General features: G+C 43.8%; 1 protein-coding gene across 1 annotated transcript in view; it reads right to left on the bottom strand.

Annotated features, from left to right (window-relative positions):
• The window catches only part of LOC135503979 (sodium channel protein type 8 subunit alpha-like), a 127,907-nt gene that overhangs the window by 88,929 nt on the left and 23,597 nt on the right, over positions 1-15,381 (bottom strand). The window contains exon 6 of the mRNA XM_064922192.1: positions 8,807-8,898. Coding sequence (XP_064778264.1) covers positions 8,807-8,898 — 92 coding nt within the window. The remainder of the gene's footprint in view (positions 1-8,806; positions 8,899-15,381) is intronic.

Here is a 15,381-nt window from a genome sequence, read left to right as displayed (position 1 = left end):
ATAATACTACACCAGAAGTAGGTCCATCATGTATAATACTACACCAGAAGTAGGTCAATCATGTATAATACTACACCAGAAGTAGGTCCATCATTTATAATACTACACCAGAAGTAGGTTCATCATTTATAATACTACACCAGAAGTAGGTCCATCATTTATAATACTACACCAGAAGTAGGTCCATCATTAATAATACTACACCAGAAGTAGGTCCATCATTTATAATACTACACCAGAAGTAGGTCCATCATGTATAATACTACACCAGAAGTAGGTCCATCATGTATAATACTACACCAGAAGTAGGTCCATCATGTATAATACTACACCAGAAGTAGGTCCATCATTTATAATACTACACCAGAAGTAGGTCCATCATTTATAATACTACACCAGAAGTAGGTCCATCATGTATAATACTACACCAGAAGTAGGTCCATCATGTATAATACTACACCAGAAGTAGGTCCATCATGTATAATACTACACCAGAAGTAGGTCCATCATGTATAATACTACACCAGAAGTAGGTCCATCATTTATAATACTACACCAGAAGTAGGTCCATCATTTATAATACTACACCAGAAGTAGGTCCATCATGTATAATACTACACCAGAAGTAGGTCCATCATGTATAATACTACACCAGAAGTAGGTCCATCATTTATAATACTACACCAGAAGTAGGTCCATCATGTATAATACTACACCAGAAGTAGGTCCATCATTTATAATACTACACCAGAAGTAGGTCCATCATGTATAATACTACACCAGAAGTAGGTCCATCATTAATAATACTACACCAGAAGTAGGTCCATCATTTATAATACTACACCAGAAGTAGGTCCATCATGTATAATACTACACCAGAAGTAGGTCCATCATGTATAATACTACACCAGAAGTAGGTCCATCATGTATAATACTACACCAGAAGTAGGTCCATCATTTATAATACTACACCAGAAGTAGGTCCATCATGTATAATACTACACCAGAAGTAGGTCCATCATGTATAATACTACACCAGAAGTAGGTCCATCATGTGTTATGAACTTGAGTGAAGACCCAAAAGCGGTTTTAACAGAAAACAGAGTTCTTTAATGAAAATACAGGAATGGCATAAATCCTCTTCCAACGTTGTCAGCGGAACAAAAGAACGTTAGTATAGTGCAGGATTCTCCTGCCAGGCAGACTCCGACAGGACAGGACAAGGTGGAAGCAAACGAGACGACAGCTTGCTTCTGGCATCAAAAAACACAAATAAGAATCAGACACTGAAAGTAGCAGGAACAGAGAAAGAAATAGAGACCTAATCAGAGGGGGAAGAGAGAACAGGTGGGGAAAGAGAGAATGAGCTAGTTAGGGGAAATGTAGAACAGCTGAGGAATGAGAGACAGAGAAGGTAACCTAAAAAGACCAGCAGAGAGAGAAATGAAGAGAAAGGACAGGAACAGACATAACAAGACATGACAGTACCCCCCACTCACCGAGCGCCTCCTGGCGCACTCGAGGAGGAAACCTGGCGGCAAAGGAGGAAATCATCGATCAGCGAACGGTCCAGCACGTCCCGAGAGGGAACCCAACTCCTCTCCTCAGGACCGTACCCTCCCAATCCACTAGGTACTGATGACCACGGCCCCGAGGGCGCATGTCCAAAATCTTACGAACCCTGTAGATGGGTGCGCCCTCGACAAGGATGGGGGAGGGACGAGCGGGGGCGCGAAGAACGGGCTTAACACAGGAGACATGGAAGACCGGGTGAACGCGACGAAGATAGCGCGGGAGAAGAAGTCGCACTGCGACAGGATTAATGACCTGGGAAATACGGAACGGACCAATGAACCGCGGGGCCAACTTGCGAGAAGCTGTCTTAAGGGGAAGGTTCTGAGTGGAGAGCCATACTCTCTGACCGCAACAATATCTAGGACTCTTGGTCCTACGCTTATTAGCGGCCCTCACAGTCTGCGCCCTATTACGGCAAAGTGCCGACCTGACCCTTCCAGGTGCGCTCGCAACGCTGGACAAAAGCCTGAGCGGAGGGGACGCAGGACTCGGCGAGCTGAGATGAGAACAGCGGAGGCTGGTACCCGAGGCTACACTGAAAAGGGGATAGACCGGTAGCAGACGAGGGAAGCGAGTTGTGGGCGTACTCTGCCCAGGGGAGCTGTTCTGACCAAGACGCAGGGTTACGAAAAGAAAGACTGCGTAAAATGCGACCAACAGTCTGATTGGCCCGTTCGGCTTGACCGTTAGACTGGGGATGAAAGCCGGACGAGAGACTGACGGAAGCCCCAATCAAACGGCAAAACTCCCTCCAAAATTGAGACGTGAACTGCGGACCTCTGTCGGAAACGACGTCAGACGGAAGGCCATGAATTCGGAAAACATTCTCGATAATGATCTGAGCCGTCTCCTTAGCAGAAGGGAGCTTATCGAGAGGAATGAAATGAGCCGCCTTAGAGAATCTATCGACAACCGTAAGAATAACTGTCCTCCCCGCTGATGAAGGCAGTCCGGTGACAAAATCTAAAGCGATGTGAGACCACGGTCGAGAGGGAATGGGAAGCGGTCTGAGACGGCCGGCAGGAGGAGAGTTCCCAGATTTAGTCTGCGCGCAGACCGAACAAGCGGCGACAAATCGACGCGCGTCACGTTCCCGAGTGGGCCACCAGAAACGCTGGCGAATGGAAGCGAGCGTACCCCGAACGCCGGGGTGGCCGGCTAACTTGGCAGAGTGGGCCCACTGAAGAACGGCCGGACGAGTAGGAACGGGAACGAACAGAAGGTTCCTAGGACAAGCTCGCGGCGACGGAGTGTGAGCGAGTGCTTGCTTTACCTGCCTCTCAATTCCCCAGACAGTCAACCCGACAACACGCCCCTCAGGGAGAATCCCATCGGGGTCGGTGGAGACCTCAGAAGAACTGAAGAGACGAGATAAAGCATCAGGTTTGGTGTTTTTTGAGCCCGGACGATAAGAAATAACAAACTCGAAACGAGCGAAAAACAGAGCCCAACGAGCCTGATGCGCATTAAGTCGTTTGGCTGAACGGATGTACTCAAGGTTCCTATGGTCAGTCCAAACGACAAAAGGAACGGTCGCCCCCTCCAACCACTGTCGCCATTCGCCTAGGGCTAAGCGGATGGCGAGCAGTTCGCGATTACCAACATCATAGTTACGTTCTGACGGCGATAAGCGATGAGAGAAAAACGCGCAAGGATGGACCTTGCCGTCAGAGAGAGAGCGCTGAGAAAGAATGGCTCCCACGCCCACCTCTGACGCGTCAACCTCAACAACAAACTGTCTAGAGATGTCAGGTGTAACAAGAATAGGTGCGGATGTAAAACGATTCTTAAGAAGATCAAAAGCTCCCTGGGCGGAAACGGACCACTTAAAGCACGTCTTAACAGAAGTAAGGGCTGTGAGAGGAGCTGCCACCTGACCGAAATTACGGATGAAACGACGGTAGAAATTAGCGAAGCCCAGAAAGCGCTGCAGCTCGACGCGTGACTTAGGAACGGGCCAATCAATGACAGCCTGGACCTTAGCGGGATCCATCTTAATGCCCTCAGCGGAAATAACGGAACCGAGAAAGGGACAGAGGCGGCATGAAAAGTGCACTTCTCAGCCTTCACATAAAGACAGTTCTCCAAAAGGCGCTGGAGGACGCGTCGCACGTGCTGAACATGAATCGAGAGAGACGGTGAAAAAATCAGGATATCGTCCATGTAAACGAAAACAAAAATGTTCAGCATGTCTCTCAGGACGTCGTTAACTAGTGCCTGAAAGACAGCTGGAGCGTTAACGAGGCCGAAAGGAAGAACCCGGTATTCAAAGTGCCCTAACGGAGTGTTAAACGCCGTCTTCCACTCGTCCCCCTCCCTGATGCGCACGAGATGGTAGGCGTTACGAAGGTCCAATTTGGTGAAAAACCTGGCTCCCTGCAGGATCTCGAAGGCTGAAGACATAAGAGGAAGCGGATAACGATTCTTAACAGTTATGTCATTCAGCCCTCGATAATCCACGCATGGGCGCAGGGACCCGTCCTTCTTCTGAACAAAAAAAAAAACCCAGCTCCGGCGGGGGAGGAGGAGGAGACTATGGTACCGGCGTCGAGCGAAACCGACAAATAATCCTCGAGAGCCTTACGTTCGGGAGCCGACAGAGAGTATAATCTACCCCGGGGGGGAGTAGTTCCCGGAAGGAGATCAATACTACAGTCATACGACCGGTGTGGAGGGAGAGAAGTGGCCTTGGAACGACTGAACACCGTGCGCAGATCGTGATACTCCTCCGGCACCCCTGTCAAATCGCCAGGCTCCTCCTGTGAAGAAGAGACAGAGGAAACAGGAGGGATAGCAGACATTAAACAGGTTACATGACAAGAAACATTCCAGGATAGGATAGTATTACTAGACCAATTAATAGAAGGGTTATGGCGCACTAGCCAGGGATGACCCAAAACAACAGGTGTAAAAGGTGAACGAAAAATTAAAAAAGAAATGGTTTCGCTATGATTACCAGAGACAGTGAGGGTTAAAGGCAGCGTCTCACGCTGAATCTTGGGGAGAGAACTACCATCTAAAGCGAACAAGGCCCTGGGCTCCCCAACTGTCTGAGAGGAATGTCATGTTCCCGAGCCCAGGTCTCGTCCATAAAACAGCCCTCCGCCCCAGAGTCTATCAAGGCACTGCAGGAAGCAGATGAACCGGGCCAGCGGAGATGGACCGGAAAGGTAGTGCGTGATCCAGAAGGAAAGGCCTGAGTAGTTGCGCTCACCAGTAGCCCTCCTCTTACTGATGAGCTCTGGCCTTTTACTGGACATGAGGTGACAAAATGACCAGCGGAACCGCAGTAGAGACAGAGGCGATTGGTGATTCTCCGTTCCCTCTCCTTGGCCGAGATGCGAATACCCCCAGCTGCATAGGCTCAGCATCCGAGCCGGCGGAGGAGGGTGGCAGTGATGCGGCAGGTGGCAGTGATGTGGAGAGGGGAGCAACGGAGAACGTGAGCTCCTTTCCACGAGCTCGGCGACGAAGATCAAACCGTCGCTCTATGCGAATAGCGAGAGCTATTAAGGAGTCCAGACTGGAAGGAACCTCCCGGGAGAGGATCTCATCCTTAACCTCGACGTGGAGACCCTCCAGAAAACGAGCGAGCAAAGCCGGCTCGTTCCAGTCACTAGAGGCAGCGAGAGTGCGAAACTCAATAGAATAATCCGTTATGGATCTATTCCCCTGACATAGGAAGACAGGGCCCGGGAAGCCTCCTCGCCAAAAACAGAACGGTCAAAAACCCGTATCATCTCCTCCTTAAAGTCCTGATACTGGTTAATACACTCAGCCCTCGCCTCCCAGACTGCCGTGCCCCACTCACGCGCCCGTCCGGTAAGGAGAGAAATGACGTAGGCGATGCGGGCTGCGCTCCTGGAGTAAGTGTTGGGCTGGAGAGAGAACACCACATCACACTGAGTGAGGAATGAGCGGCACTCAGTGGGCTCCCCAGAGTAACACGGCGGGTTGTTGATCCTGGGCTCTGGCGACTCGGAAACCCTGGAAGTGGGCGGTGGATCGAGGTGGAGTTGGTGAACCCGTCTTGTGAGGTCGGAGACTTGGACGGCCAGGGTCTCAACGGCATGTTGAGCAGCAGACAATTCCTCCTCGTGTCTGCCTAGCAACGCTCCCTGGATCTCGACGGCGGAGTGAAAAGGGTCCGGAGCCGCTGGGTCCATTCTTGGTCTGATTCTTCTGTTATGAACTTGAGTGAAGACCCAAAAGCGGTTTTAACAGAAAACAGAGTTCTTTAATGAAAATACAGGAATGGCATAAATCCTCTTCCAACGTTGTCAGCGGAACAAAAGAACGTTAGTATAGTGCAGGATTCTCCTGCCAGGCAGACTCCGACAGGACAGGACAAGGTGGAAGCAAACGAGACGACAGCTTGCTTCTGGCATCAAAAAACACAAATAAGAATCAGACACTGAAAGTAGCAGGAACAGAGAAAGAAATAGAGACCTAATCAGAGGGGGAAGAGAGAACAGGTGGGGAAAGAGAGAATGAGCTAGTTAGGGGAAATGTAGAACAGCTGAGGAATGAGAGACAGAGAAGGTAACCTAAAAAGACCAGCAGAGAGAGAGAATGAAGAGAAAGGACAGGAACAGACATAACAAGACATGACATCATGTATAATACTACACCAGAAGTAGGTCCATCATGTATAATACTACACCAGAAGTAGGTCCATCATTAATAATACTACACCAGAAGTAGGTCCATCATGTATAATACTACACCAGAAGTAGGTCCATCATGTATAATACTACACCAGAAGTAGGTCCATCATTAATAATACTACACCAGAAGTAGGTCCATCATGTATAATACTACACCAGAAGTAGGTCCATCATTTATAATACTACACCAGAAGTAGGTCCATCATGTATAATACTACACCAGAAGTAGGTCCATCATTTATAATACTACACCAGAAGTAGGTCCATCATTAATAATACTACACCAGAAGTAGGTCCATCATTTATAATACTACACCAGAAGTAGGTCCATCATTTATAATACTACACCAGAAGTAGGTCCATCATGTATAATACTACATCAGAAGTAGGTCCATCATTAATAATACTACACCAGAAGTAGGTCCATCATGTATAATACTACACCAGAAGTAGGTCCATCATGTATAATACTACACCAGAAGTAGGTCCATCATTTATAATACTACACCAGAAGTAGGTCCATCATGTATAATACTACACCAGAAGTAGGTCCATCATTTATAATACTACACCAGAAGTAGGTCCATCATTAATAATACTACACCAGAAGTAGGTCCATCATTTATAATACTACACCAGAAGTAGGTCCATCATTTATAATACTACACCAGAAGTAGGTCCATCATTTAGTCACAGAGGACCAATAGCTGTTTACAAAAATTGCCTCGTTTTGGACTGCGTTCACATAGCTCAATCCCAAAGCATATAGTCTGGGAACGAGCTGCAAATCTGTCATTGAACAGCATGCAGCCGGAACAAGCATTACGTAATATTTCAAACACAATCGCGGTTGGAAAATACAGGTTGGAAAGCAAATGGCTCCTGCTTAAAAGAGAAGAGTTGAATCCTACTGTAGGCTACCAAAATATTCAATCAACTTCCAAATAGGCCGATTGAGCAAACTTTGTTTTACAAAGTAAAACAAGAGATAGGCTTTTGGCACGAGCGCATCGGCCATCGCTGGTGAGTCAGCTGCTCATCAACTATTGATCTCAGATTCTTAGTTTGTCAGTATCAAAGTAAACTGTAATTTCGATCATTTGTGAGGTATTAAAAAATATTCAGCTAAACTCTCCAAGTCATATAAAATGACTGAACTGAATGAAATGTGTTTGTGAAAGGTCAAATTCTTCCCAGGCCCAAGTAAAAAAAACTCATGTGTGCAACTTCTGTAAGCACCTCTCCTCTGATGCTCTACGGCACTACACAAAAGCAATGATATGTGTGCACTGCTTTATTAGCAAGGTGATTTATTGTTGATTCACTGTGGTACCGCAGAGCCCCCTAGGTCACCTCTCTCTCGCGCTCAATTTTTATTCTGGAACCTTCCGATTTACAACTTAAGCACTACCATCCTTCATACACCATATCATATACTGTATGTACTGTATGAACTGTATGTGTTGACTCAAGTAAAGGTTAGTGGCTCATTCAGTCACCCCATCAGCATTCTAGAAAGCTCTAGAATGCCAGCAGAAAATATGTGTTCTATTTTCTGTTCAAGTCGGTCATTATAATGAAAAGTTAACATGAACAAAACAACAAACGGAAACGGGCAAAACAAACGTTTTCAATGCCATTTTTCATCACCCAAAGCTTTTTAGCAGGCTAATACTGTAAAGCAAGTCACTCAAATGCATCATGCAGCATAAAATATGTCCACAAACTAGGCTTGGCAGTCTTCATCAATAATGAATAAGTATATTCTGTGGGATGTCAGTAAGAGCTATGTCAGTTCCCAGCTGAGCGTCAACATACTCTACGTTTCTTCTTTAACTCAGACGTATTGAGTCAAATTCATTCATTTGCATCCTTTTTTCCACGTAATAAATCATGTTAATGTATTTAGTTAATTGTACCCTCTCTTCCAATCCAATTACCTAGTTATTTTTGGATATGAATAATTATCTCCATCTTTCGAAAACCTTGCAAGAGCCTGGAGGCTTTTTCCAATGATAAAAGTACTATGGATGAGCTATACTGTAGATGTCTCAACAGTCTTTGTCAAAGTGTGCAGTACAGTGAATCAGGAAAGGTTGGTTAATTATAAGCTATTCCTTATGGTCAGCTAAAGAAAAATGAATCCACTTAATTAATCAACATATATTTGACTTTGTCTCTGGTGATAATCTATTGATGTGCTATCATACTGCTACTGTCAGTGTCCTTTTCTTTAGTGGGGCTTCTGCTATTGCCCATTCCAATGAATAGACATAGACAGTGGCTTACAGCTATTTCCGAGGAGAATCACAGCTGCCTTTAGGATGAGACTTCTACTGGGGCAGAAGAGAGACACTTTGGAGGAACCTGGAGTAGACTGCAAAGCCTATCAAAAATGTATCAGTACCATTTTTGATACATTTGGAGGAAAAAATAAATTCAACAAAAATTATTTCCAATTCTTTTTTTGGGAGTGCTTAAAAATGATAATAAAAATGATAATAATAATATTAGTAAAAGGGTGTGATATAAACATCAGCCTTAGTGTTTAAACTGAATCTCACCTGGTATGACAGAGATAGTTTTCAATGCTCGGAGAACTCTGAATGTTCTCAACGCAGAGACATTGCCCAGGTCCACAAACTCTGTTATATATCTGTAAACAGGGGAAGGACCACACACAAACAAACACCAGTGACAAAAACACACGCGCAAAAGCACCACAACACCACCACCACGCACGCACTCAACCAGGAAGTAACCACAACGCCACTCACAGAGCCTGTCCACGGAGGGGGAGTAAAGGATAAATAAAATAAAAAATAGGACCCACGACACATCGACACCCATCCTGTCTTACCTGGAATTACAGAAAATAGTTTTCAATGCCCTCAACACTCTGAACATACGCAGAGCTGAGACATTACCTAGGTTTACAAACTCTGTTATACACCTGCAGAATCAAATACAAGTTACAAACTGTTATTGACACACATGATATAAGACGAATGTAGTGGTTGAACAGAAACACTTCTTGAAGTTAAAGATATTTAAGGTCCACTTCGTAAAATGCTGAACTAGTACTACGCAACATAAAAAACATGGTGGCCTTAGAGTTAGTTATAGTTATAGTTAGTTTGCCAACATGTAATGTAATGTGTTAGTAAATATACATCTATATCATGTCAAATCAAACATGGTAAGATGAAGCCTTGATCAGAATCCTAAGGTCTCCAGCAAACTGAAAGAGAAAAATGTGAGCGAGAGAGACAGATAAAGAGATTGGGAAGAAAAGAGAAAGAGAGAGACAGATAAAGAGAGAGGGAGGAAAAGAGAAAGAGAGAGACAGATAAAGAGATAGGGAGGAAAAGAGAAAGAGAGAGACAGATAAAGAGAGAGGGAAGAAAAGAGAGAAGAGAGACAGATAAAGAGATTGGGAAGAAAAGAGAAAGAGAGAGACAGAGAGAGAAAGAAAAGAGAGGAGGAAAAGAGAGAGGATAAAGAGAGAGGGAGGAAAAGAGAAAGAGAGAGACAGATAAAGAGAGAGGAAAGAGAGAGACAGAAAAGAGAAGACAGATAAAGAGATTGGGAAGAAAAGAGAAAGAGAGAGACAGATAAAGAGAGAGGGAGGAGAAAGAGAAAGAGAGAGACAGATAAAGAGATTGGGAGGAAAAGAGAAAGAGAGAGACAGATAAAGAGATTGGGAAGAAAAGAGAAAGAGAGAGACAGATAAAGAGAGGGAGGAGGAAAGAAAGAGAGAGACAGATAAAGAGAGAGGGAGGAAAAGAGAAAGAGAGAGATAAAGAGAGAGGGAGGAAAAGAGAAAGAGAGAGACAGATAAAGAGATTGGGAAGAAAAGAGAAAGAGAGAGACAGATAAAGAGAGAGGGAGGAAAAGAGAAGAGAGACAGATAAAGAGAGAGGGAGGAAAAGAGAAAGAGAGACAGATAAAGAGAGAGGGAGATAAAAAGAGAGAGACAGATAAAGAGATAGGGAAGAAAAGAGAAAGAGAGAGACAGATAAAGAGAGGGACAGATAAAGAGAGAAAAAGAGAAAAGAGAAAGAGAAGAGAGAGACAGATAAAGAGAGAGGGAGGAAAGAGAAAGAGAGAGATAAAGAGAGAGGGAGGAAAAGAGAAAGAGAGAGACAGATAAAGAGATTGGGAAGAAAAGAGAAAGAGAGAGACAGATAAAGAGAGGGAGGAAAAGAGAAAGAGAGACAGATAAAGAGAGAGGGAGGAAAAGAGAAAGAGAGAGACAGATAAAGAGAGAGGGAGAAAAGAGAAAGAGAGAGACAGATAAAGAGAGAGGGGAGAAAAGAGATAAAGAGAGAGGGAGGAAAAGAGAAAGAGAGAGACAGATAAAGAGAGAGACAGATAAAGGAAGGGAGGAAAAGAGAAAGAGAGACAGATAAAGAGAGAGGGAGGAAAAGAGAAAGAGAGAGACAGATAAAGAGAGAGGGAGGAAAAGAGAAAGAGAGAGACAGATAAAGAGAGAGGGAGGAAAAGAGAAAGAGAGAGACAGATAAAGAGATTGGGAGGAAAAGAGAAAGAGAGAGACAGATAAAGAGAGAGGGAGGGAGAAAAGATAAAGAAAGAAAAGAGAGACAGATAAAGAGAGAGGGAGGAAAAGAGAAAGAAGAGAGATAAAGAGAGAGGGAGGAAAAGAGAAAGAGAGAGAGATAAAGAGAGAGGGAGGAAAAGAGAAAGAGAGACAGATAAAGAGAGAGGGAGGAAAAGAGAAAGAGAGAGACAGATAAAGAGAGAGGGAGGAAAAGAGAAAGAGAATAAAGAGAGAAGGAGAAAGATAAAGAGACAGATAAAGAGATAGGGAGGAAAAAAGAGAAAGAGAGACAGATAAAGAGAGAGGGAGGAAAAGAGAAAGAGAGAGACAGATAAAGAGAGAGGGAGGAAAAGAGAAAGAGAGAGATAAAGAGAGAGGGAGGAAAAGAGAAAGAGAGACAGATAAAGAGAGAGGGAGGAAAAGAGAAAGAGAGAGACAGATAAAGAGAGAGGAGGAAAAGAGAAAGAGAGAGAGAGAGATAAAGAGAGATAAAGGAGGAGGAAAGAAAAGAGAGACAGATAAAGAGAGAGGGAGGAAAAGAGAAAGAGAGACAGATAAAGAGAGAGGGAAAAAAGAGAAGAGAGAGAGACAGATAAAGAGAGAGGGAGGAAAAGAGAAAGAGAGACAGATAAAGAGAGAGGGAGGAAAAGAGAAAGAGAGAGACAGATAAAGAGAGAGGGAGGAAAAGAGAAAGAGAGAGACAGATAAAGAGAGAGGGAGGAAAAGAGAAAGAGAGAGACAGATAAAGAGAGAGGGAGGAAAAGAGAAAGAGAGAGACAGATAAAGAGAGAGGGAGGAAAAGAAAAGAGAGAGACAGATAAAGAGAGAGGGAGGAAAAGAGAAAGAGAGACAGATAAAGAGAGAGGGAGGAAAAGAGAAAGAGAGAGACAGATAAAGAGAGAGAGGGAGGAAAAGAGAAAGAGAGACAGATAAAGAGAGAGGGAGGAAAAGAGAAAGAGAGACAGATAAAGAGAGAGGGAGGAAAAGAGAAAGAGAGAGACAGATAAAGAGAGAGGGAGAGGAAAGAGAGAAGATAAAGAGAGACAGATAAAGAGAGAGGGAGGAAAAGAGAAAGAGAGAGACAGATAAAGAGAGAGGGAGGAAAAGAAGAGAGAGAGATAAAGAGAGAGAGGAAAGAGAAAGAGAGAGACAGATAAAGAGAGAAGGAAAAGAGAAAGAGACAGATAAAGAGAGAGGAGAGAAAAGAGAAAGAGAGACAGATAAAGAGAGAGGGAGGAAAAGAGAAAGAGAGACAGATAAAGAGAGAGGGAGGAAAAGAGAAAGAGAGACAGATAAAGAGAGAGGGAGAAAAGAGAAAAGAGAAAGAGAGAGACAGATAAAGAGAGAGGGAGGAAACAGATAAAGAGAAGAGAGAAAAGACAGATAAAGAGAGAGAGGGAGGAAAAGAGAAAGAGAGAGATAAAGAGAGAGGGAAGAAAAGAGAAAGAGAGACAGATAAAGAGAGAGGGAGGAAAAGAGAAAGAGAGAGATAAAGAGAGAGGGAGGAAAAGAGAAAGAGAGACAGATAAAGAGAGAGGGAGGAAAGAGAAAGAGAGACAGATAAAGAGAGAGGGAGGAAAAGAGAGAGAGACAGATAAAGAGAGGGGAAAAAGAGAAAGAGAGAGACAGATAAAGAGAGAGGGAGGAAAAGAGAAAGAGAGAGAGAGAGGGAGAAAAGAGAAAGAGAGATAAAGAGAGAGGAGGAAAAGAGAAAGAGAGACAGATAAAGAGAGAGGGAGGCAAAGAGAAAGAGAGAGACAGATAAAGAGAGAGGGAGGAAAAGAGAAAGAGAGAGATAAAGAGAGAGGGAGGAAAAGAGAAAGAGAGAGACAGATAAAGAGAGAGGGAGGAAAAGAGAAAGAGAGACAGATAAAGAGAGAGGGAGGAAAAGAGAAAGAGAGACAGATAAAGAGAGAGGGAGGAGGAAAAGAAAGAGAGAGACAGATAAAGAGAGAGGGAGGAAAAGAGAAAGAGAGACAGATAAAGAGAGAGGGAGGAAAAGAGAAAGAGAGAGAGATAAAGAGAGAGGGAGGAAAAGAGAAAGAGAGAGACAGATAAAGAGAGAGGGAGGAAAAGAGAAAGAGAGACAGATAAAGAGAGAGGGAGGAAAAGAGAAAGAGAGACAGATAAAGAGAGAGGGAGGAAAAGAGAAAGAGAGACAGATAAAGAGAGAGGAGGAAAAAGAGAAAGAGAGAGACAGATAAAGAGAGAGGGAGGAAAAGAGAAAGAGAAGAGAGAGACAGATAAAGAGAGAGGGAGGAAAAGAGAAAGAGAGAGATAAAGAGAGGGAGGAAAGAGAGGATAAAAAGAGAAAGAGAGAGGGAGGAAAAGAGATAAAGAGAGAGGGAGGAAAAGAGAAAGAGAGAGAGACAGATAAAGAGAGAGGAGGAAAAGAGAAAAGAGAGAGACAGATAAAGAGAGGGAGGAGGAAAACAGAAAAGAGAGACAGATAAAGAGAGAGGGAGGAAAAGAGAAAGAGAGAGACAGATAAAGAGAGAGGGAGGAAAAGAGAAAGAGAGAGACAGATAAAGAGAGAGGGAGGAAAAGAGAAAGAGAGAGATAAAGAGAGAGGGAGGAAAAGAGAAGAGAGACAGATAAAGGAGAGAGAGGGAGGAAAAGAGAAAGAGAGACAGATAAAGAGAGAGGGAGGAAAAGAGAAAGAGAGACAGATAAAGAGAGAGGAAAAGAGAAAGAGACAGATAAAGAGAGAGGGAGAAAAGAAAAGAGAAAGAGACAGATAAAGAGAGAGGGAGGAAAAGAGAAAGAGAGACAGATAAAGAGAGAGGGAGGAAAAGAGAAAGAGAGAGACAGATAGAGAGAGAGGGAGGAAAACAGAAAGAGAGACAGATAAAGAGAGAGGGAGGAAAAGAGAAGAGAGACAGATAAAGAGAGAGGGAGGAAAAGAGAAAGAGACAGATAAAGAGAGAGGGAGGAAAAGAGAAAGAGAGACAGATAAAGAGATAGGGAGGGAGGAAAAGAGAAAGAGAGAGACAGATAAAGAGAGAGGGAGGAAAGGGAGAAAAGAAAAGAGAGACAGATAAAGAGAAGAGGGAGGAAAAGAGAAAGAGAGACAGATAAAGAGAGAGGGAAAAGACAGATAAAGAGATAGGGAGAAAGAGAAAGAGAGAGACAGATAAAGAGATAGGGAGGAAAAGAGAAAGAGAGATAAAGAGAGGAGGGAGGAAAGAGAAAGAGAGAGATAAAGAGAGAGGGAGGAAAAGAGAAAAAGAGAGAGACAGATAAAGAGAGAGGGAGGAAAAGAGAAAGAGAGACAGATAAAGAGATAGGGAGGAAAGAGAAGAAGATAAAGAGAGACAGATTAAGAGAGAGACAGATAAAGAGAGAGGGAGGAAAAGAGAAAGAGAGACAGATAAAGAGAGAGGGAGGAAAAGAGAAAGAGAGAGACAGATAAAGAGAGAGGGAGAGGAAAGGAGATAAAGAGATAGGGAGAAAAGAGAAAGAGAGAGACAGATAAAGAGAGAGGGAGGAAAAGAGAAAGAGAGAGAGATAAAGAGAGAGGGAGGAAAAGAGAAAGAGAGAGACAGATAAAGAGAGAGGGAGGAAAAGAGAAAGAGAGACAGATAAAGAGAGAGGGAGGAAAAGAGAAAGAGACAGATAAAGAGAGAGGGAGGAAAAGAGAGGGAGAGACAGATAAAGAGAGAGGGAGGAAAAGAGAAAGAGAGACAGATAAAGAGAGAGGGAGGAAAAGAGAAAGAGAGACAGATAAAGAGAGAGGGAGGAAAGAGAAAGAGAGAGACAGATTAAAGAGAGAGGGAGGAAAAGAGAAAGAGAGACAGATAAAGAGAGAGGGAGGAAAAGAGAAAGAGAGACAGATAAAGAGAGAGGAGGAAAAGAGAAAAAGAGAGACAGATAAAGAGAGAGGGAGGAAAAGAGAGGGAGAGAAGATAAAGAGAGAAGGAGGAAAAGAGAAAGAGAGACAGATAAAGAGAGAGGGAGGAAAAGAGAAAGAGAGAGACAGATAAAGAGAGAGGGAGGAAAAGAGAAAGAGAGACAGATAAAGAGAGAGGGAGGAAAAGAGAAAAAGAGAGAGATAAAGAGAGATAAAGGGAGGAAAAGAGAAAGAGAGAGAGATAAAGAGAGAGGGAAAAGAGAAAGAGAGACAGATAAAGAGAAAGGAAAAGAGAGACAGATAAAGAGAGAGGGAGGAAAAGAGAAAGAGAGACAGATAAAGAGAGAGGGAGGAAAGAGAAAGAGAGAGACAGATAAAGAGAGAGGGAGGAAAAGAGAAAGAGAGACAGATAAAGAGAGAGGGAGGAAAAGAGAAAGAGAGAGACAGATAAAGAGAGAGGGAGGAAAAGAGAAAGAGAGAGAGATAAAGAGAGAGGGAGGAAAAGAGAAAGAGAGAGACAGATAAAGAGAGAGGGAGGAAAAGAGAAAGAGAGACAGATAAAGAGAGAGGGAGGAAAAGAGAAAGAGACAGATAAAGAGAGAGGGAGGAAAAGAGAGGGAGAGACAGATAAAGAGAGAGGGAGGAAAAGAGAAAGAGAGACAGATAAAGAGATAGGGAGGAAAAGAGAAAGAGAGACAGATAAAGAGAGAGGAGGAAAAGAGAAAGAG

This window comes from Oncorhynchus masou, chromosome 18, assembly GCF_036934945.1.
Source record: "Oncorhynchus masou masou isolate Uvic2021 chromosome 18, UVic_Omas_1.1, whole genome shotgun sequence".
In the NCBI taxonomy this organism is placed as follows: domain Eukaryota; kingdom Metazoa; phylum Chordata; class Actinopteri; order Salmoniformes; family Salmonidae; genus Oncorhynchus; species Oncorhynchus masou.
The sequence above is the reverse complement of the archived record's forward strand: the minus strand, read 5'-3'. Positions and strand labels throughout refer to the sequence as shown.